Raw genomic sequence first — 23,922 nt, 5'->3', positions numbered from 1 at the left:
CTTAAACAGGAATCAAAATTCCTGCCTGCCGCAAAGAATTATCTTGAAACCCAATGAAATCCTAACTGGAATGTACATGTAGTATTCATTACATTTATCCACCCCAAATATTGGGAACCCTGAAAAAAAAGCTTTACACTAGCTGGCAGTGCGGGCCTATTGGAGTAAGGGGGAACGAGGTGGCATGTAGCTCTGAACACCGTCAGAGGATGCGTGTGCGCACAAGTGTGAGCCCAGCTCTGGGTGTGTGCATGCATTTGCTTCTCTAAGTGCCACAGTGGTCATTTAGCTCTGTGGGACTTGGGGAGCAGGCAGGGCTGGGAGCTTAGTTTTATCCTCAAACTTGGAATGTCTCCTGCCTAGATTCTTTGCCTTTGGAATGAAAACAGTCCATGTTTTTCAGACAAATGAAGAATGGGGACTGCCTAGACAGCAGCATTTAGCCCCTAGTTGGCAAAGGGCCCAGGATCAAGAGACCCAAAAAAGTAGCCAAAAATCAGCTCAGAGATAAAACTCCTTTTTTTGTCCCCCAGTAGACTGGTCATTTGGGTATGAATCTGACAGGGCTGCCTTTACTGAGGTAGAACCCTGCAGGTGTCAAAATTCCTAGCTCACTACTTACTGATACCCTAAGCAAAGCACTCAGCCTCTCTGAGCCTTCATTTCAACTCTAAAATAGGGATAATAATAGTACCCTCTAACCTGTGTTGTGATTATTAAAAATAATAATACATTTAAGTACTTAACTATACCTAGCTCACAAGAAATCCTTCCCTCATCCCTCCAGAGAAAATAGTATCTATCATTCAAAAATAACTGGAAGAGCCAGACTGCATTTCCTTTTACATAGATTTATGCAAAGACTTCCCAACTAGACGCCCTAGGCTGCCAGAATAATTTTCTAAAAGACAGTCCTAAAGTAGGCCTTTCCTCTTTTCAAAAATTAAACAAAGCAAAAGACAAAATACCTGTATTGAAATATCTCTACGATGCCTTTTGCATCCTACTAAAGTTCTCCACGTGAGTCTTAAGGCGCCAGGGGTCTAGCTCCACTCCACATTCAACCTTAACTACCAGGACCATCCTACCCATCTTTTAAGGCCACCTCCTCAGCACCCACATCACTCACTTCCTGCCTCTGCGCTCTTCCTGTCCTTAGAGTTATCATGCCATAAGCTGACACTGAGTCACTGCACAAGTGTGCGCTCACTGCTCCTCATATGTGAGCTCTCTTGCCCCAGGAGCAGTGAATTCCTTACAATTCCCAGGACAGAGCTGGTTACTAGATATCAGGAAGTACTTAGATAGACTGACTGGCATCTTTCTTTCACAGCTAGATCTTCTACAACAGTTTTAAGCCATGTTTTAGTTAGGCAGAATCACAGACTATTAGAGCTGGGCCGTTAATGTCCTCCTAGTTCCACTCATGAGAAAATAAGTCCTAGAAGGGAAAGGGATTTACCCAAACTCTTACAACAAGTGAGTGTTTATGAGATTTAGGAGGTATGAGGAAGGCAGATTTGTGAGGTTTCTCTGGGGAAGGGTGAAAAATAGTTCATTGTATCTATTTCTATGGGAAAGGAAGCAAAGGTAGGGCAAACAATAGAATGACTCCCAACAAGCCATCCAGCCAGAGAAGCTCAAGACTTCTGAGAGCTACATGTTTCTCCCTCTGAGGCTCAGAGGGAAAATAAGTTTCTGCCCTGAGAAGAATACTTGTCCATGCAACCAGAATGGCAGGAACCTGGACTCCCAATGCAGCTTTGGAAGGATGCACAGCCTGGGCAGCCATGTCAGCATGGTCTCAGGGACCAGGCAGCCCACAACCCAAGTGGAATCAGAAGGCTCCCAAAAGCTGGCAGCACCAGGGCTGTGGGGAAGGGGCAGGGCCTTACCTTTCCTGAAGGTCATGCAGACTCTGCTCAGCTCGGTGTAACCCTTCCAGGTCCTTCATCATCTTCTTCATGTGCTCCTTGGAGTAACGGTTCTGGATATAAGCAAACCAGCAGCCACCCACACCAATAACAATGGACACCACCAGCATGAAGTCCTTGAGGTGATTATGACGAGTCACTGCCAGAGAAGAAGGGCATGGTGAGTCAGACTGCCGACTGCACACTTAGCCTTGCAGAGTCCACTGCATATCCCCTCCTCAATGAAGCCTTCCCACTCACAAGAAACTAGTTTTTGTTCTTAGATGCACACTTGCCACACATTATAATAGTAAGCTCTATGCCTATTTCTCTGCCAAGTCAAGCCCTGGTTTGGAAACAGTGAGAGGCCTTAGAGCAATAGGAGGCTTATTAAATCCTACTTCCCTAATATGCAGTGAAGAGGAAAGCACTAATGCCTTCTCAATACATGCTGGCCATCTCGGGTCTGCAATGAGCCCATGTACCCAGATGTACTGGCTTCCATCCTACAAGGTAAGCAATGCTAGGGTGCTAGAGCAGGTAGAAGGAGATGGCCGGTGAGGGTATAAAGCAAAGTGACTAGAGCTTGAGGTCTGGCTATGGAACTGAGGTTACTACAGGAGCTGGGTCTCCTGGGCTACTGGGCTATTGTAGGTACAAGGTACAAAGCCCAGATCAGGTAAAGGTCTGCAAGTCTCATCTATGGAGAGCACTTCTAGGCTGTGGCTCAATCTACAGACCAGGAAAAACAGGAATAGCCTCAAGAGACTGATATAGATAAGATATGCCACATGCCAGAAGGGCAGAGCTATCTGCTGAGAATGCCTGGCAGCAGGTGAAATGGCTGGGGCCCCAGCCACCAGCTGGGACTCAGAGTAATAATCAGTCCCCAGAGCAAAACTAAAATGCTAACCAAGGAACACTAGTAGAAGGTAAGAGCAAAAATCATGTTCTGAGAATTGAGCCAACCAGAAGCAGGGCACCCCTGGAGCCTGAAATTGTTCCTAGTATGCCAGATGCCAGATGTGGGCCCTGGGCCACTGCACGGGAGACCAGAAAGAGACCCCTATGGAGAAGAGGACTGCTGCTGAAGCAGTCCTTTAAGTTGCGTGGGCTGAACTCAACTTGGGATGGAGTAGCTATGGGCACAGAGGACCCCAGATGTGGGAACCAGGGAAGGAAAAAGAGAGGGAATGGCCTCCTGTGCACAGCTGGTTAGCCTCAGGTTGAGGAGAGAAAAGCAGGACTGACAGGATCCCAGTGCCTGGTAAGGACAACGGACTAATGGGCATCCAAAGGGTCCTAGGTGGAGTCACTACGTTGAGGCAGAGTCTAAACAGCAGGAAAAGACACATGTAGCTGGAAACCACATGAAAATGAGGCCCAGATTGAGAAAAATGGTTATATTCATAGCTCCTCATTGAAAGACTGAACAGCAGGACAAGGGGATGGTGTGGGATCAAAGACAGCTTAGTGCCTTCTATTACCATCTGGGGAGGGGAGTTACTAGGTCCAGGGCGGGAGCCCTGTCCTTCACATATTTATGCCAGATTCTCATAGAGAAAACTAAGGGCCCTCTAGCAGCCACCTTCTGTCACCCCCCCACCCCCCACCCCACCCGGCAAGCCTACACTTGCTGCCTTACTCAAGGTATCACTCTCCTCCCTTCAGGGCCTAAGAAGGGGTATCTCTGCAGCACAGTGAGCTGCCTTTCTTTCTGGAACACACCAGCCTCCTACACAGCCTCTACCAGACCAAAGGCTGGGGTACACTCTGCCTCCCTTCCCAGGGTTTCTCATCTCCAACATCCCATGCACATTCCTACAGAAAGTCAGAGGTACTCTTGTTCAAACAAGACACCATGCAACTGGCACGTCCCCCTACTACCTCAAACTCTTCAAATTTTTAAGATGGGCATGCAGATTGGGCACCTATCTATTCTATTCAGTCCCATATTCAACCTTGTCCAGATGGACTTGGAACAAGATGCTATTTTTTTCCCAGCTTCATATTCTCATCCAAGTCATGAATACAAATTCTGAATGGCCAGAGCCAAGCACAGGACCTAAGGTAACACTTTCACTTATCAGTACCCACTGAATCTCTTCAACCAGTTTTAACTCCACTTAAACGTACAAGCATCTGCTCCATATATACATCCCTCTGCCTTGTCAAATGCATTGCTGAAGTTCAGCTACACTGTCACATCCTATGAGTGACCAAGTTTGGTGGGAAGAAAATGAGTCTAACATGGCTGATTTACTCTGTAGTCCCTACTGAGAATCACTTGTCTGTACACCAGTGCCTAGCACAGCACCGACTAACACACAGAGGCACTCAGTAAGTATCTGTAGGATGGAACTGTTATTGATAAACCTCAAGTATGGTATCTCCCTCTCCTTAACCCGCATGGGTATTATAGCATTCCCATTCTGTAGAGCAAAAAAACCCTGATGCTCATAGGAGCATGGCCTTGTTAGAATTCAGAAAAAGTGACAGAGCTGGGCCTGACTGCATGGCCTTTCTGCTACGCCCCACTTTGTCATTACAACTTTCATACTCACTACTCACACAGCAGGTATTGACTCTGCTTTGTTACGTGCAATATCTCTCCCTACATGTAAGGCCTGCATGACTGAGAATTCCAAGGCCCTAGTTTTCCCTCCTACCAGCATCTCAGGAGCTGACTGTGGCACTGCCATGAGGACAGGCCTTTCAGTTAAACACAGGCCTCATGCAGACAAATTCTGCCATCGAAGGAAACATCCTACACTGAGTATTAGGAAGTCTAGGTTCTATGCTGCCCTCTGCCTCAATTTGTTAGAAAATTCATTTCCCCCATCTGAATCTCAGCTTCCTCGGCAGTAAAATGTGTTATTACAGAATTACTAAAGAGATCAAATGCACAGTTGCAAATGAAAGCACTTAGAGGCATTTTGGAAATATTTCAGATCAACATATCCAATGGGTTGCTATGGAGTTTGAGAAACAGACAGGAGCTAGAGAAGCTGGTGTGAGAATTGTTAGATCCCTTCAGTGGAACCCTGGGCTGAACTCCACAGTCCTAAATGAATTTATGATGGTTAATTTTATGTGTCAACTTGACTGGGCTAAGAGATGCCCAGAGAGCTGGTAAAAACATTATTCCTAGGGGTGTCTATGAGGTTGTGTTCATGAAAGGTGTGGATTTGAATCAGCAGACTTGAGTAAAGAAGATCATCTTCACTAATGTGAGTGGGCATCAACCAATCATCCACAGGCGGCTGAGGGCCTGAATGGAACCGAAGGTGGAGGAAAGGTGGATTTGCCCTCTCAGCCTGAATTAAGACATCGTCTTCTCCTGCCCTCTTACATCAGTACTGGTTCTCCGGTCTTCGGACTGAGACAGGGACAGTCTCACCATCAACCCTCTGATTTCCCAGCCTGTGGATGTGGACTCACACCGTCATCTCCCCTGGTTCTCCGGTTTTCCTGGTTCTCCAGCTTGCAGATGGTAGATCATGGGACTCTTGGTCCCTCTAATTACATGAGCCAATTCCTATAATAAATCTCCTCTTATAGATAACTATATACAGGTCCTATTGGTTCTGATTCTCTGGAGAATGCTAAATACAGAATCTATAAATTATTGTACAAGAAAAATAGGGGAAAACAGGGAAATCAAGGGTCTAGTCTATGCTTAATGAATGATGTACTTCTTCCCATCATAATTCTGTTCCCATTCTTCGGTTCCTACTACCTACTGTTCCAGCCCATCATGCCCACAGAATCCTTCCATTCCTTGTCCTCTGAACTAGGATTTCCTGATTAATCCATTCTTCAGACAGGTAAACATGGCTTATCTCTAGTTATCTCAGGGACTGCCTTGCATGTTTGTCAGGTTTCACAGTCAGTCACCTTTTTTCTGATAGTTTGTGAGTTTCTCAGAGCCAGGCACAAGACTAATTTATCTCTGTAGCCCCATACTTAGCAGAGAGTCTGACCAAAGCAAGTGCTCACCACAGGTGGGAAGCAGGGCAAAAGAGAAGGAAGAGAGGTTTTAGCCCAAAAAGGGTGGGGGGAGGTTTACAATATAAAGTGCAAGTGAAGGGCAAATACCAGCTCCTGGGGACATGAAGAACATGGCCAGCTGTCTTACACAGTCCCTACACAAGCTCAGCTCTCAGAATCCACCTCACATCCCGGGAACATAGCCAGGGAAGAAAGACCATGGAGGTTTCATGAGAGCAGATGTGGCTGGCCAAGTGAACAGAGCTAACCCAGGGAAGCTGGCTAGGACCTGAGAATCTAGAGGGTGGCAGAATTCCTAGCCCAAGTGCTGCAAATAGATTTCAGCAAAATGAGGTCAACTGTTAACACAATCAGGCCTGAGATAGGGGAGAAGAGGGTAAACTAATGAGATGCTGACATGTTAACAGAGTCAGAGGTAATGGTGAGAATTTCCAAGGTACCAGTTAGCACCGAGAATGCAAGCCTCTAATCATTTTCATTTTCTGGAATCCCCACTCCCAATCTACTCTGTGCACCTACTTTACTGCCCACAGTACCCTGCCCCTGACAGACGCAGATATTCATCCCTTCCTGCCAAAATACGTGCTAGAAATTTCTTTTGTCATTCACACAGCCTTCTGTGCTAAGGTGTCTGTTTAACCTGGAACAACTAATTCCTGGGCCCGCCTCCCTTTTGGATATGGCCCCCAAAGTGCCCTGACTGCCTCACCTACCCAAAGATGCTCCACAGGTAGCAGTTCCCCGACAACCAAGGTGGAAAGGATTCTTCTAATATCACCCTTCAGTCCCATAGCTCTGGCAAGTCCCAGCCTCCTGCAGAACTTTGAGGATATATCACCTGGCACCTACTTCTTGCTGGGCCTATGCTAAGTGCCGATGACAGATGAACAAAGCTCTTCCTGCCCTTGAGGAGTTCCCAGTTCAAATGGCCCCAGTTTCCCTGACCAAGGAGCTCCCCAGACAGGGAAAAAGAATGTTAACAAAGGAAGCATGTACAAAGGTCTGTGGCTTCCCAGAGGAGAGCAAGACAGAAGGGTTGAAAATGCCTGGGAAGAGGCTGCAAAGGCATCCTGGGGAAGGCGTGAAGGGTGAGTTGAAACATAACAGAAAAGAGAAAGAAGGTAAGGACAGAGCTGGCAGAGACCACAGCAAGCTCTGCCAAAGAGGCAGTCACTCCTGTTTACCAAGGACTCTTCCCTATCATCTGAGCCACTGAAGAAGGCAGACTGGGTGTAGTCTTGTCTTTTCCTTTCCACAACTACCCCCAACCCTAGCAATTTCTTGGCAGGCCTCTCCCTACCCCCTTCTCAATACTCCTCCTGAAAGCACCAAGGGCACAGTAGCCCCTAGCCCAAGACCACCCGAAGCAGGTACACTGCCCACTGGAAATAGTAGTTACCATTTGTTTAGGGGAAATAGGGACATAGACAACTTTGGGAACACGCCCAAGGTCACCACACTTCTGAGTGACAGAGACAGTTTTCTTGATTTCAAAGCTGGAACTCTATATTATAACGTGTTTCCTCTAACAGAAGTAGAGGGTGGGGTCATACAGTAGAAAACAGCACTACGTTCAAATCATGGCTCTGCTGCATAAAAGCTGAATGACCTCTAAAAACTCACCTCATCTCTCTGAGCCTCATTTTCTCTGAGAAAGTATCTGCAGAGGAGAAAAAGGGCCCTCAACAAATGATCGGCTGCCAGAGTGAGACATCAGCTTAGGCCTCAAAATGAACACTGCCTTTGGGCCTTTGTTTCTTAGAGCACAACTAACACCTGACCACTGGCACTGTTAGGGGAGCCCCCACAAGGGCCTCCAAGACTACGGCCAACTTTGCAGAGTGGAAAAGTCTGCAAAAGGCCACGTGCTGCTCTGTGGCCACAAGGGGAGGACTGAACTGTCTTCTATTGTCAGAAAATGGACCCCGAGACGACTCTCTGCTGAGCCAGTCTGATCCCTTCTCCCTCTTCCCTAGCTCTGAAGCTGCTGCCAGCCCATGGCTCCTGCTCACTCGGCAGACCCTCCTGGCTGCTGCACAACAAACCATTGCTTTTGAGATGTCTCACTCCTCATGCCAATGGCAGGATTTTCATTAAGCCTGGGCGAGGCAGCCCTGGCTGGCCCAGGTTGGCTGGGGTGTTTGTCTACTACACGCCTTATGGTGAGATGTGAGAGCCATAGCCTTAGGAACTCATCCAGGTGCAGAACACAGGTCAGAGCCAGGGCAGGCCCCCACTGGAAGTGGTGTGTGGGTGTCGGACAGGGAACAGCACTGAACTAGGGGTTTTCGCCCATGCTCAGATGGGCAGGCAGGGCCTAGAGGGACACAGATTAAGGGATTCTCTGCGGGTCCCACCAGGCATGGCCCCACCCTTGCTGGAGTCTCCTGCCAAAGAGCTTCCTGATATTTTCCTCAGATTCCACCTGGCAATATTCAAAATTTTTCTTTAACAAACATCAGTAGGAAACTATAAAAACAATTTTTACCATGAGGACAGCTGATGGATTCCAACATAGCTTCCAGGAGTATACCCAGCTCTATCTAAGTCCTTGGATGAGAGCCAGTGAGAGCCTTACTGACCAAGCCCATTTTACAGGTGAGGAAACCTAACTGTAGGTGGGAGAACTGAATGGCCAAAGATCCCTTGATAAGGCAAGGGTCACAGAATTCATAAAAGTACAGGATATAGACAGTAGTAGTAGGGAACAGACCTCCTGTCTTTCTTTTCTTTTTTTTTTTCCCCTCCAATTTTTTTATTTAATTATTTTTCAAGTACAGTTTTCTGTCTATTACTCCCATCCCATCCCACCCCCCATGCTCCCCCCTCCCTCCCATTTCCACCCTTCTCAGTTGTTGTCCATGTATCCTTTATATAGGTTCCTCTAAATCCCTCCCTTATTTCTCCTGAAATTCCCTCCCCTCTGCCCTCTGGTCACTGTCAGCCTGTTCTGTATTTCAGTGTCTTTGGTTATATTTTGCTTGCTTGTTTGTTTTGTTGTTTGGCTTCCTGTTAAAGGTGAGATCATATGGTATTTGTCCTGTCTTTCCACACAGGCCCTTAATCAACCAAAGGGTTTCTCCCCAAAATTATAGAAGGTAGCAGCTGAAAGGAATCTTAAAGATCCATTAGCTCAATTGTTTTATAATACAAAACAGAAAACACACCCGGAGAAAAGTGACCTAAATAAGATCTCACAGTGAGTGACAATTTTGAAAAGAGACCAAGGTGCTTTTCTAAACTTTACAAGTTCTCTATATGCAAGTCCTGGAGTTACAAACAAATCTAGATGTACATGATGATGGTGACTGAGATAATTCATACACTCTAAAATTCGCTCCTTCAAAATCAATTCAGTGGTCTTAGCGTATTTACAAGGTTACACAACAATCAGCACAATTAACTCTAAACATTATCACTACTCCATTAAGCACTTCCCACCAGACATGCCAGCCGCTTCTCTGGACTGGTGTTTGGCTCTCTAGCATTCTGCTGCTGGCATCCTCCACTGATGCCAATAGCTCTCTCCAAGTGCAGGGAGTGAACCCTAAGAGCCTGTTTGGTCAAGGCTAATTTTCTGAGAAATATTTATTCCCCCTGAATTTACTTAGAATAAGAAATAAGATGTCAGGCTCTTGCAGGATCTTCAGGAGCTGAACCACCTAATTCTCTCAACTAACTCCTGGCTGAAGAAAACGCTCTTCCTTAGGCCTGACTGTGCCTCTATTGCTGCAGTGAAAGCCCACTCAGTCCTGTATGGATACAGAAGGACACAAGATGTTTAGCAATTAATTCATACATTCTTAAGACGCACAGTGAAAGCAGGGAACAGCTAAATGGCATTCATCCCCTATGGGTTACTTTTATCCCTGAGCATAACTTTCATATTTTAGCATTTGTGTTCCTGTTCCGGTTGTTTCTTTCACCCAGAAAGCCCTCCCCAGCCACCTCTATGGAATAAGGCTGCACCTATCCTTACAGACAGAGCTCACATGCCACTTCTTCAACAGTATACTTTCTCCATCCCTCCTCTGGACCTCAGAAGCACTGTGTACCTCTCTAGAACATTTTTTCCCTTTAGGGCAGAATATGATTCATCCAGGTCTCCCCATAGGTTCCAACACAGCGCTGGCACAAAGCAGATATTTTATTAACATATCTAATGGAATGGATGTTGATAGCTGGATGGACTACAGTGTAAAATCATTTCGTCTCAACAGCAGTAGAAAAAGTGGAGGCACTGCCTTGCAGGTGTGCCCAGGAGACCCAGAACCTCAGCCCAGAGACCCCAACAGCCTTGGATTCCATGGCACACCAGCAGCCCTTCTCTCCACAGGACTCACAGAGAGGAGGCCCAAAGAGCACTGTGTCCAGGGCCTTCAGCTGCAGCTTCTGCCGATGACTCCGGTCTGTCATCTTTAGCACAGTCCCTGTCATGGTGGTGTTGGTTACAGCGAGCCTGTTGAGACAAAGAGTAGGTATTCAGTTCCCTGCCACCAAAGCCAGGAAGGATCCTGGTAAAACTGCCCAACTCCTCCAGAAACACTTCTGTGACTTCTAGCTCCTGCCGACTGCTCCCCTCTGCACTCTAGAACACAGAGTCTACACGGGACACAAAACATTTACCAAGAATTTGTTCACCCTCTCCACGTGTCCACCTCTCCTGAGAATCCTACTCTCTGAGGATTATCCATTGTGCCCATTCCCAGGCCCAACTGTAAATTTTCTGTTGTGCTTCCCCTTACACGGATTACCTACTACATACCTTCCTCCACACTCCCACCATTTGTAAAGGCATTCTCCTCTCCAGCCCTTTCAAAATGTCACCCTACATGATCCAGTGATTCTGGGGACCTCTGAATTATCCTAATCCTATCCCAATTAAATATGTTTAATAGTGAATATATTTAATACTCATTAAATATAAAGCTACAGATGACAAACACTACTCATCTTGTTAGCTCGTACTTGAGTCACTGTCGTTTGCTCCCAATCAGATTACTGTAATTTTTATGACCTTCAACTATATTGTTAATAATAACTCTAATAAGAGTGGGCCTGTACACAAGAAAATAACCTCAGAAAACTAGACTTTGTTTCTCTTCTGTGGGAACACAGTGGACACTAAGAGGAAAAGAGACTAAGATATGAAAGACTGAAAAAAGCTGGTCTGGGTCCCACAAGTGAGTGTTTACTACTACACTACTCCACAAGGTCAGTGTTCTTTTCAAATGTGTATCCCTGTTTCCCTGAGTAGAAAAGAAGCTTCTAACACCACAGTGTGTGTCTATACTCCTGCCTGGGCATGCAGGAGCAGCTAGTTCTTTCTCTAGCCCGGGGAAGCAATCAAGTCCTCCTACAAGAAAGGCATGAGACACTGGTGGGAAGTGGGAGGGTCAGGAGATCTAGTTTCTGGTCTCAGCCCTATCACTGAGTGACTCACTTGTCCAATCATAAGCTGCTGGGTTCCTCTCCTGCATTAATTTCTGTATAATCAGATGCTTCCTACATGCCTGGGAATCCTGAGGCTCCTCTTCAGAGAACTTCTATTGGGTGCACTGGACTTCATCTGACTGATCAATATTAAGTGCTATCTTTTGTATGGTCTTTTTGTCAAAGAAACCCACGAATTTCAATGCTATCTACTTCTAAGTGATGAGAGAAATGAAAAACACTTACTAAGCAACTGCTGTGTATCTCCTACTGTTCTGACACTTTACATACAATACCTCATTTAGTTCTCATGATTTCGAGAACCTAGTTCTATTATTAGCTCCACTTTATAGATATGAAAACTGAGACTTACAGCTGAGTAACTTGTTCAAAGTCACATAGTGAGTAACTGGCAAAGCCAAGAAACAAACTCAAATCTGCCAGATTCTTTCCATTATACAATGCTGCCTAGTGATGGGCCTAGAACCATCCTACTCTAGGCACTGAAGGTGCAATGCTTCCCACCATCACTAAGGTGTCACAGCTTGGCTTCCTCTATTCTGAGCCAGTTTAGCTAGATCTGGTCTTAGATCCAATCCCAGAGGGCTAAGTGAGCCCACGACCCGAGAACTGACTTCTTATCCTAAACTTTACAGTTTTAATCCAAGCTATCGCCATTCTTCACAACGAAATGGTGCCGTGATCCACAAGGCACTACTACCACTGCCATGAGTAATGAGAAAAGAACCTAAATCCTGGTGCTTCAAAGTCAATCATCTATTCAATGCTGGTCTCTTCCATTAAACATGGAATTCCTAAAGGCAGATGTGAGGTCTAATGCATGTCTTTGTCCTCAGGGCCCAGAGCATGGCATATGGTAGGTGCAGTGCGTGGTAAAGTCTTATCAAATAGAACTAAACTATTTCCAGGAAGTCCATCTCCAACTACATGGGACAAGAGGAAAATGCAGTGAAAAAAGCAAGGCACTTAGAACCAGGCAGACCTGGGCTGAAATCCCAGCTCTGCCACTTACCAGCTTGACTAAATCAGAACATACTTGAAATTCAGTTTGTTCACCTGAAAGCTGGGACAGTTATTTTTTCTTCCCAGAATTGTGAAAATCAACTGGAATAATAGTTAGGAAAGCACTCTATAAAGAGATGTACAAACATCAAGATTATTACTCTCTCCAGAGAAGGGAGAAGCTGTGAAGAGAAGGCTGCAGGCAGCAGAGAGGGAACAGCCAGCTCAGCTAGGCCTGGGCAGCAGTGCCTGGTAGGTCTGTGGCTGGAGACTGCACTGTGTGGGCATCCCAACAGCTTCACCTGCCCCTTCCCCCCTTGCTGAAGCTCATAACCAGATGCTCCTACATAACAAGATGACAGATAATACACAATCAACACTTACCAGACAGTAAACCCTTTGAGGACAAGGGCAGGTTGTTGTCATCTTTATCCCCAGTACCCAGGACAAGTGTTTGGCACAGAGAGGTACCCAGTAAATATTTTTTGAATGAATAAGTAAATGGATTAATGACTGAATGACATATGGTACTAGTTTGACATAAGAAGTCCAAGTAATATTCCATCTCCTCCCCACTCCCACCCCAAGCCCTAGCATATTGCTCCTGTAAAGGAGGCAAAGTTAGGGCACAAGAGCTATTGGGAGAGTCATTCCAGAAAACAGGCTTGGTCCTAAAGGTAGTCAGGCCCCACCTCTGCATGATTTCTTTAGAGTATGTGGTGTATGGATAATTTAGAGGAAGCTAAAAGAGCCCTGAGGCTCCTGGACAAGAAAAGAGGCAGCTATTGAAGAGGGAAGGGGTGGAGGGTGCAGTGGGCAGTCAGCAAAAGAAAAGAAAAATACCACAGGCTTCAAAGTCTACCCAGATCTAGAATTTCACTTCTAACTAGCCAGTTTCATCATCATCATACAATAATACCACCTTACAAGATTAATGTAAGAATTAAATGAGACACTGTATAAAAAGTGTTGAAGTAGAGTGCTTGGCATGCACTGAGAACTCAATAAGTGGCAATTATTAGTACTATTCCCAGTACTGATAGAAATATTAAATCAGACAATGAGTGCTACACAGCCATCATGCTTTGCACAAGTGCACAGGAGATGTGAGAACAGGTCTATAGATTCTGCCCTAAAAAGGATGTGACCTCATTTAACTGACCAGAACAATCTGAAGGCAGGCCAACCTCAGTCCATTCTCTGTACCCCTAAGTGAAGAAACTGTCTCCTCCTGACCTGGGCATGGCATGGCCACTGAGCTGCAGCTTCCGGAAGGTCTCCTCATACTGAGGCAGCTCCACATATGTGATCAGCCACTGCACCACCTCGTCCACGGTCCAGTTGTATACTGTGGGAAGAGACAGGAAAGCCATGACTCCAGAAGGCCAAGCACTACTTGCACTTACTGTCACAGTCACATTGACCTTAACATTTACCACATGTTTATGTGTTCAACACCTCACTCTCCCATAAAATCCTATGTATAAAAGGAATACACACCCTACTTTTTTGTTTATTTATATATACAGAGGTAAGCAAAAGGAGGTTTATAGTTGTTTGTATGGGGAAAAAACATCAATAACCAAATAATAATATAAGAATAAACTCTGTGTTTTGCATACTCACAACTTTCCCCCACCCCTGTATATGTATGTGCGTGTATATATATATGACATTATATAGAGAGATGGATCCACATGATGTCACTTAAGCCCTGAGTCAAATCATACCAGTTCATAGCCCTATTCACAGATGTCTTTAGTTTTGTGCAACAAAGACATTTCTCCTTTTGTTTATATCAGATTGAAAAGATTTTCTGTCACAACAAGAGCCACTTCTAACTGAAATAATTACTGAGTGATGACTCACAACTTGGTAAATCACATCATTGCCCTCCATGGCCACTGTAGCTAATCATTTGTCAATATTATAATGTTGTGATTTTTAAATGGATTACTATAAATATAATTCTCTTAAAATAACTTTAATGTTTGTGTGGTATTTAGACACATAGATAACAAACTTATCTCCATACTTTGTCAGGAGTCAAAAAGAACGAAATAGAAATGAACTTAATACACAAAGAATTAAGTTCAAGCCAAGTGAAGATCAAATGACATCATGATATATTACATAAATCAAAGTTTTGTAGTAGCCTGAATAACAAAAGATCGGGGGAGGACTGAGTCAGCAGATGGCACCCAGTAATTAAGGCCTGCCAAACTTAAAGGGCCTGGGAGCAATTGAGTTTCAGCAAAAAGGTATCATTTTATTGGATTTGAAGTTTGTTTTTATTTAATGTATAAATCCGTTTTTGTTTACATTTGCATACAAATTTTATATAGCAACTTAAGCCTCATGTTATGCTTGTATATATTTAAGTAACATTATAATAAAAATAAGTCAGCATTTAAGGGAAAATTATTTCCCTTAAAAGGAATTTTATATGCCTCAAGTTTGAAAACTACCGCTGTGAGTAGCAAGAACCCTACATAGTTTGAAGCAGAATGAGATGGTGAGATTTATCATCCTCCTTGCTTAAAATTCATATCTTTACCAAAAACTTTCTTTCATCAGAATGCTATCTAATTTCCCTTTAGTAATTAGGAAACATTAAGGCATGGACCATGTCCCATTCATTCCTGCACAGTCCACTGTCCCTAAAATAGAGCTTCATATACAGTGGTATTAATAAGGATTTACTCAAAGAATAACTACCCTAAATGAGGACTTCCAGAAATGTTGTGAAGGCGAGCCAAACAGTCACAATGGTCCCCTTAGACTAATACAAAGCTTGTGTAAATGGTTAACTTCTGAAATGCTAGTCAAAAAACAGGCATTCCTCTGGTAGACACACCTCAGATCCTAGGTTGTTTCTGTCATTTTCACATAAGATAGAGAAGTTGGAAGGCTGGGCCCTGTCCCTTCATTCTCCTACTTCCCCTAGAAAGAGAAGTGCAGCCCAGCACTGGTCTAAAGCAAACCTTAGAAAGAGAGCCTGAATGAAACCAAGTTGAAAGCATAACTACTCCAACCTCTTCATGTTCCCAAGCAAGATACTGGAGCTCAGGAGAAAAGTCCCGAAACCGAGAGAGTTTGGAGGTAGATCAGGCTGTTTGCAAAGACACAGGAGGTGAGAAGAGAAAGGTGTCATGGGGCAAAATGAAGCAGATACAATGCCCTAAGATTGCATCCTAGAAGACAAGATTTGAGAGGTTTAGGTGAATGGTGCCTAGTCACTGCTTAGTTCAATTTCTAATTCCCAGACTAAGATACATTAGAGAGAAGAGAGTAATAAATTTCTAAGAGATGCTCAAATCTTGGGGTTTGGGAACAGAGATGAAAGAAGAAGGGATTAAAGAAGCATTACAGAAGGTAGAATGTATTCCTGAGCCATCATTCCTGAAAATGGATATATAGCCACACACATTACAAATGTGATCATTTACTATGGTGTGGAGTATCAGGTAATAAAGGCGCAGCAGAGGGACACACAGACGTGAGGCAGACAGCCAAGTGCTAGTCTGTAAGATACAGAGAACAACACGCTCCTGCCACTGCTGCCAAGGGAGCTCAGCCTCGTCCAGGACAAAGCGGCCTTTCTGCTGGGCACGTGGAGTGGAAAGAAGTCCACTTTTTTATTGCTAGAAAGGCCTGAGGCCGGTAGCGCTACAAAGGCCTTTTGTCTACTGGGAGGACACCTTGCTGCAAGCCAGAGCACAGACCTTTGGCACACAGGAACTCCTCTATCTGCACCCGACACTGCCGTGGAGACAGGTAGGAATCACTCTAGACCAGGGTTTCTCAGTCTCTGCACCACTGACATTTTGGACAGGATACTTCTTTGTTGTCGGGGCTGTTCTGTGCATTTTAAGATGTTTAATAACATCCCTGTTATCTACACACTAGGTGCCAATAGCATGCTGCCAGTCATGACAATAAAAAATGTCTCCAAATAATGCCAAATGTTCCCTAGGGGACAAAATTGCCCCTGACTGAAAACCACTGTCCTCAACACTACCATAGGTGAGGCAGAGTCTATGATGGCATCACTGCAATTCGGTGAAGAAGGACTCTGAACACACTCAGCCCCAATACAGCCAAGCTGTAAGGAAAAAGGATAATGGCTTGAGCATGTCCAGCCAAACCTCAAAGCACTTGGTTTTGGTTTTTGGTTTTTGTGCCCAACAGATCATTCTGTTACCTAGGTCGGGTGTGGCAGCATGGGGTTTCCCAACCAGCGTGACTGCAGTCTGAACAAAATAAACCAGGATGAGCTACACTCTTGACAGATTAGCAATCCCATGTCCCAGCATGAAGAGCTCCATAACAGTCAAGTTGAGAGACCAGAGGCCCTTGTCACTAAGGTTCAAGTACCTGAAAGTTAAAAGCCTTGTTCTGCTTTCTCATTGCAAAAGAGAAAATGAGAAGTTTCTCTGGGCCAAAGTGAGGAAGAAGGCAACAGCTAGGGATATAACAGTATACAAAAGAGAGTCATAGATTCCTGGGGGAAAGAAACAAACTAGAACACCATAAACCAATAAATATTGGGTAGCGATAAATACAATGAAGAAATACAAAGCAGGGTAAAATGATAAAGAGCAATGCTATATCAGATGTAATCACAAAAGGCCTCTGATGAGGTGACATTTGGGCAGAAAATTAAATAAAGATGTGAGCTATGTGAATACTTGGGGGAAGGGCCTTTCAAGCAGATAGAATATAGTATTACTCCCTAGCACCTGAGCTATAGCCATACCTCCAGGGATATTCCAGGGCAGTTCCTTGGCCTTGGCTAATCTATTCTCTTGTCAGGGAAAGAATAAGCAGTAGGAAACAGGCTCCAGAATCAGTATTTCTTTTCCATAATGGACCAGTGGTGCCCCCAAATGAAGCCCTCACCTACTTTTATGGTTTCAAACCCACATCCTAAAACAGCTATGTCTGCCAGGAAGACTGCCAGTGCTTGCTTTGCCTCTCCTCCACATAGCTATAAGTTAGTTGGTCATTTGGTCAGCCTTTGGTCAGCCTTTTGGTCAGCCAGTCACATACAACACAGTGATTAAGAATGTGGGCTTTAATCCTGGCTGGTATAGCTCAGTGGATTGAGCACAGGCCTGCAAACCAAAGGGTCACTGGCTCAATTCCCAGTCAGCCCACATGCCTAGGTTTTGGGCCAGGTCCCCAGTAGGAGGTGCAATAGGCAACCCCAAGCTAATGTTTCACTCCCTTTCTTAATCCTTCCCTTCCTCTCTCTCTAAAAATAAATAAATAAAATATTTTTAAAGAGAGAGAATGAATGTGGGCTTTGGAACCAGGTGCCTTGGTTTGAATTTGGGATCTGCCACTTACGAGATGTAAGACCATGGGCAACTTAGTTAATATTTCTGTGCTTCCTTTACATCACCTATAAAACGGTGAAAATCAGAGTTCTTACATCATAAGGGTGTAGTAAAGACATGGAAGATCCCCATATACAGTAAGAGCTAAAGAAATATTGGTTATTATTATTATTTTCACCATTTATTTATGCATTCATTCACCCAGTTTTCACTGGCTTCTACTTCAGTAGGTACTGGGTGAGTTACTGGGTACAGAAATCAATCTGCATGATCTCCATCACGAAGGGCTCTCTTCTAGAGAAGGAGACATACAAGAAAATAAATGAGTATAATATAGTACGATAGGTGCTAGGCCAGAGGAATATATGGGGTGATGTGGGAGAAAGAAGTGACTTGCTAGAGTGAGTCAAAAAATAAAAAGCCATCAAAAAGCCTAGCTTTTTATCTGGCTACTCTGGATATAGAGCACTCCAAGAGAACTATACAATCTTACCAAGTGGCCTTCCCTAAAAACAGTTTCCTCTGGCTCGCACTGGCAACGCACATCATCTACTAATCAAGTCAACATCAAGCCCTTAATCACCATTGCAAAAAAAAAAAAACAACAAAAAAAAACAATCTGGCCCTTGGCCTAGGCCTTGTGTGATAGGCCCACTAAGCTACCTGGCAAAAACCAGTTCTACACAGCCGCAGAGTTGTAAGAGAACCTAGGCTGTGGAATTGAATAAGCCAAACAACTTCTATAAGATCACACAATGGTAGAGCCAAGGACAAACTTCTGTCTTCCACGTACCTACTCTGGATCAGACCAGGAGCTAAGTGTGGAGATACAGAATCATATTAGGTAATGCCCTCAAGCAGTGTGGTAGAAAACAAGCAGGGGAACAGATCACTGTAATTAATGTGCTAAGTGCCACAATGAGATAAGAGTAAGAGGCTGTGGGAACACAGAAAGAGGCATTTAACCTAGCCTGTGGTTTCCAGGAAAGATTTCCTAAAGAAGGGGGTACTTAAGTTGATTCCTGATACCCACGTAAGTTTAACCAAATCAACAAAGGAGTAAGGACAGAGGGAACAGTATATATGAAAGCATCAAGGGATGAGAGAGAAAGACATATTCCAGTAACTGCAGATAAATCAGTGCAGCTACAGAGAAAGAGATGTGATGAAGAGTGATAGAAAATAAGAAAGTAAGTGAATCACAGAAATAAGCAGTATGCTAACCTCGTATGCTAAACTAATCTAGCATAATGCCTGATATATAGAAGGTACTCGGTTAATTTTTTCCACACAAGTATGTTTGCACAAATTGTAGGAGAGAAACAGAAATTGGGGGGGGCCAATATTACAGAGGTGAATAAGGAATGATGGAGAACCACCACATTAAAACATAAAGAAACTTGTAAGGTATAAAAGAACATCACCAGATTTTTATTTACATGTACACACTGATATTTTTTTCCCAACTGAGGTAATTCATTTTGAGATTACAAATGGACATTTAATTTCAATGCACCTAACATCTCAGAGATAAACATGAAAAAAGATGGCATTTTCTATAATAATTTCCCTTGTCAACAACTATTGAGCTTTCAGTACCTTATTTTGTTGAGTCCCAAACGAGATGTCAGTTGGGATCTAAACTTACTATAAGTTCTACACAAACTCAAGTGTTACCTGAACAATAGGAAAGCCATCTTTATCTTCTCGAAGTATCGTGTAATTACCATATTGTGATTACACTGGAATTTACTTGTAACATCTATAACAATATCTTTATTTGTACAGGTTCCACTTAAGAATATTTCTCCCACCCAGAAATCTGGTGTCCTAGCATGCTTATTTTACTATTTAAAAAGAAAAAAAAAGTAGCCAATGAAAAATGTAAGCAGAGACCTAGTCAGGTATTTATTTTAGAAAGATCTCTCTGGAACCAATTGCAGGATAGACCCTAGTAGAGCTAGACTGGGCCAAGAAGAGTAGTCTGAAAACATCCAAACAAAAGATGATTAAGTTGAGACTTCTGCTTTAGGCCAAGATAAAGTAACGAGAATGGAACTGACCCTCCCCCTTCTGAAACAACTTTAAAAAAAAAAGACAAAATACATAAAACAATGGTTTTTAAGACACTGAGAATCAGCCTACAATGGACAATGATCTTTAAGAGATTGTAAACAAATGAGGCAAGTCATACAATTGACTTGAAAGGGAGAAAATGGAAATATTCTTTTGTCAAGCTCTTTCACTATGTGACAAGGTACAATAATATCTCTTAAAAGCAGACTGTGATAAGCTAAAGATGCATATTTTATCTCCTACAGCAATGATTAAAATAAGAAAACAAAGAGTTAAGACAACAGAGAAGATAAAATTGAATAATAAAACATACTCACTAATCCAAAAGAAAGCAAAAAAAGGAGAAAAACAGAAAACAAATAGCAAGATAATAGACTCAAATCTAACCACTGAGCTAAATAAAAACAAAATATATTATCTAACATAGTGAAGAACCAATACAAGGTGGAAGTAAGATATCTGGTAGACTCAGAAGTCTGTGTTTCCATGCTTTAGAGGAGAATCCTCTTAGGTCAGTGCCTCCCATAACCCCTAACTAAAAAGTCACTATTTCCACTGGCTCAATATACAAACAACAATTCTATTACCAAGGATTCTATAAAATCTAGCGGCATCCCTCCTTTTAAAGAACTGCCACCCCCCCTACCTCACAGGGTCTTAGGGGGATTGGAAATTGCAGCACCCTCCCAGGCCCATAAATACTCTATGTAAGTGTATGATCCTAGCTATGCAGATCTGACTCTCCTGCTGAATCTCACTCCTGAGCAAAGACACTTACAGAGATGAGAAATTAATGAAGCTGAGACATCTGAGAGTAGCAATTGGAAAGGACCAGTCCTCTGATCCCTGCTGCTGGGATCCTTTGAGTTGCCCTTGCTCTTGGATCCTTCAGCCATGCTTGTTCGGCTCTTCCTTATTTAATCACTTTATTCTGTACATAAAGAATCTGGCTGGTCTTTATCTTTAGGCCAATTTCCCTGGCAATGGGAATATCTTTGTAATTCTTGGTGGGCCCCTTGGATCACGCGTAAAGTTCACGCTAATCAGATGAAACTGGATGGGCACTAGTCACCAGAAAGGCCAACCAGTAACTAGAGGATTTGGGCTTTTAGCCAGGCAATATCAGCCCAACCTTCAGAGAGAAAGAGTGGCCTGGAGACTGAGTTCCATCATGTGACCAGTGAATCAACCAAACATGCCTACACAAGAGGACCCCAGTAAAAACTCTGCACACTGGGGCTAAAGTGTTTGAGTTTTCTGGCTAGCAAACACATTAATGACTGATGAACTGGGACAATAATACATCCTGTTCCACAAAAAGAGGACAAAGAAGTTCCATACTGAGAACCCAGCAGAACTCGCTCTATTGGTCTCTTCTTTTGGCTGGTCCTAATTTTTATCAACTGCAGTAAAACTTTAATCATAAATATAACATTTTCCTGAGTTCTGTAAATCATTTAGCACAGTGATTTTCAACCTTTTCCATCTCATGGAACATATAAACTAATTATAAAAATTCTGCAACACATCAAAAATATTTATTTTTTTGCCAATCTGATACAAAATATCCTGGTAGGTATAATTTTGATTCATTCACACCAAACGTATATTGTTGTGTTGACTGTTACCATTTTTTTATTTGACAATCTAAGGGAAAAGAGGTCAGTGTCGCAAGTATCACATGACTTGCAGCACACCAGTTGATAATTGCTGAATTAGCAAATTATCAAACATGAGGGGACAGTGCAAAAACCCTGATGTTGTAGCTCGTTGGTGAGAGCGCAGGTGGCCTGGGAACATCCAGAGCTTGTGGCTGGTTTGGTGTCTAAAGTAAGGGCAGTCTTGTTGGAGCCTGTGCCCTTAACTTGTGAAGTCAGCACTAACTCTGGGTAATTAGTGACAGAATTGCACTACATTATTTCATTTAATCCCTCTCCCTGCCTCATTTTACTCATCTGTAAAAGAAAATGAGGAAATAGTATACCAAATACTAAATCATAGTATTTGTATTTCATAAGGTGTTTATGAGAAATAAATGAGCTACTGTTTGTAAAACACTCAGAAAAGTGTCTTGCACATACTAAATACTACATAAATATTAGAATATTTTTAGTTGTTTTTATTATTAAAATCCAGAGCTGACTAGTGTGGAGATTACCAGGCTTTTCTGCTAACACAAAAATAACACAGAGAGAAGACTGGCTCCTAACATTAGTCAAAAATCTTCACAACACTACTTACATAGATGGTACTAACATTAGCCAACTACCAGGAATGTTCTAAACACAATATTGCTGATATCTACATTATCTAGTGAAACTCAGCCCAGCCAGTTTGAGCCAGCACCAGAATATTACATGGTTTTTGTAGCTCTGGAAATCATCATTCCAGAGAGATTAGGGGCCTTGCTCTGAATAATGAAGCAAATTGTTGTGAAGAATAGTACACAAGAAGATTCTCATATGTCAGACCACCAGGCATGACACATGGTGAGCAAATCCTAAAATGATATGTATATATCACTTCTCAGCTTAGCTGTAAGCCACATCACTGTGTATTATGTGGACCCTAAGAAGAAAGATTCATTTGATATAAACTCAGAGGAAATTTATCCACTGAGATAGGCTCCCCATAGTTAACTGAGGGCCCAAATTTTATAAATAATAAGTGGCCATTTGCTGATAGGGTCTTGTCATGCACTATATCTGGGGAAGAACCTCAGACTGAACCTTGAGCTTCCCACACTATGCCTCGCTTGTTTACATATTTGAGTTTCTTCTTTCCACCAGAGGACTGTAATCTGCCCTATCAAAATCAGAAGTGCATAATTTGGATACCTCATTTACATAAAATGGACCTAATGGAAACCTTGGGGGAGGAGGGAACTTTTACCATAAAACACAATCTTCCCTTTGTCTCCAGGGAACACAATCTAGGTTGCTACTTGAATCTGTGTCTCCCAGGCTGCAGCTTCTTTTGCACAATTAAATGCTTTTAATTCTTTATTATAGTCTAAGATTAATTTTGGTTTACAATTGAAATGTTTTTCTCTGCTCATCAGTAATGGGCACCAACTCATGAAAACTCACTTTATTCTCTTCCGTTTTCCTGTCGTTTAGGACACATTTGGAAGTGTTCCAAATAGTTGCTAAGCCCAGAAATAAAGTTCTTACCAGAAAACTGTCTTGGGCTGTTTTCTAGTATTATGATTTAGTTCCTCTGTTTTGCCCTTTCTTGACCACTTACTTTCCCCTCCCAGCTCCTTCTGTGTGAGCCAGGAAAGCTTTCCCTGCCATCTTTCATTCTGAGTTCCTACTTCTGAAACTCGCTCTTAAAATCCAGGCGCCAATGCCCTCATGTTAGTGCAGAAAATAAGTAAATTAAAATTACATGATAATAATAGAAAATTTTTCCTGGCACTGCTAGTGTAATTCCAAAGGTCACTTCACTGATGAATCTCCCATCAGTAGATGGCCCGAGTTGCTAAGGAGCTATTAAACAAAAGCCCCCACAAGGAACTGAGCTTCTAAAGATTTCCAGAAAGCTGTCTGTATTGCTAATTTACACTTCTCCTAAATTAACAAGAACTATCAGCCTGCCCATCCTAACACCAGGACTAGAATCTAAGTCTTCCTGCTTCAAACTCAATGCTTTCCATCTACATTTCAGAAGATCCCCTCCAGATCTAATATTCTATAATGCTACATAACAACTAAAAAAAATATATAGAAATTGCCTCATTCCTATGCCTCATTGCCTCAAAACTGGTCTTCTCTATCAGCATATGAGTGCTTTCAACCCAGATGGTATGGGAAAGCAATGGCCGAGAGAACAGAAGGTCCAGGTCTAAGTCCTGGCTCTACTATTAAGAAAAATGCATGAAAAACTCACAGTAACTTTATAAATCTAGACCTGAGGTTCCTCATCTGCAAAACCAGGGGCCCTGGTAGTCACTTAGGTTTAAATCTTCTTAGCATCAAGATCTACCCTAACAGTAGGGAAGAGACTGTTTCCAATCTTGTTAGTATCAAAGGAAGCTCTAGCCACAGATAGAAACAGAAAAAAGGCAAAAGCCCTGTTTTCCCTTTCCTGTTAAGTCTCACACAATTAAACATACTCTTCTA

General features: G+C 43.1%; 1 protein-coding gene across 6 annotated transcripts in view; it reads right to left on the bottom strand.

Annotated features, from left to right (window-relative positions):
• STIM1 (stromal interaction molecule 1) overlaps positions 1-23,922 on the bottom strand; it is a 185,275-nt gene that overhangs the window by 20,218 nt on the left and 141,135 nt on the right. For all 6 annotated transcript variants that reach the window (XM_037068642.1, XM_037068643.1, XM_037068647.1 and 3 more), the window contains exons 4-6: positions 13,617-13,728; positions 10,268-10,383; positions 1,896-2,073 (exon numbers count right to left, since the gene is read on the bottom strand). In XM_037068642.1, the coding sequence (XP_036924537.1) occupies positions 1,896-2,073; positions 10,268-10,383; positions 13,617-13,728 (406 nt within the window). The remainder of the gene's footprint in view (positions 1-1,895; positions 2,074-10,267; positions 10,384-13,616; positions 13,729-23,922) is intronic.

Source organism: Sturnira hondurensis, unplaced genomic scaffold (assembly GCF_014824575.4).
Source record: "Sturnira hondurensis isolate 20B ecotype Veracruz unplaced genomic scaffold, ASM1482457v3 Scaffold0017746, whole genome shotgun sequence".
Lineage (NCBI taxonomy): Eukaryota > Metazoa > Chordata > Mammalia > Chiroptera > Phyllostomidae > Sturnira > Sturnira hondurensis.
The sequence above is the reverse complement of the archived record's forward strand: the minus strand, read 5'-3'. Positions and strand labels throughout refer to the sequence as shown.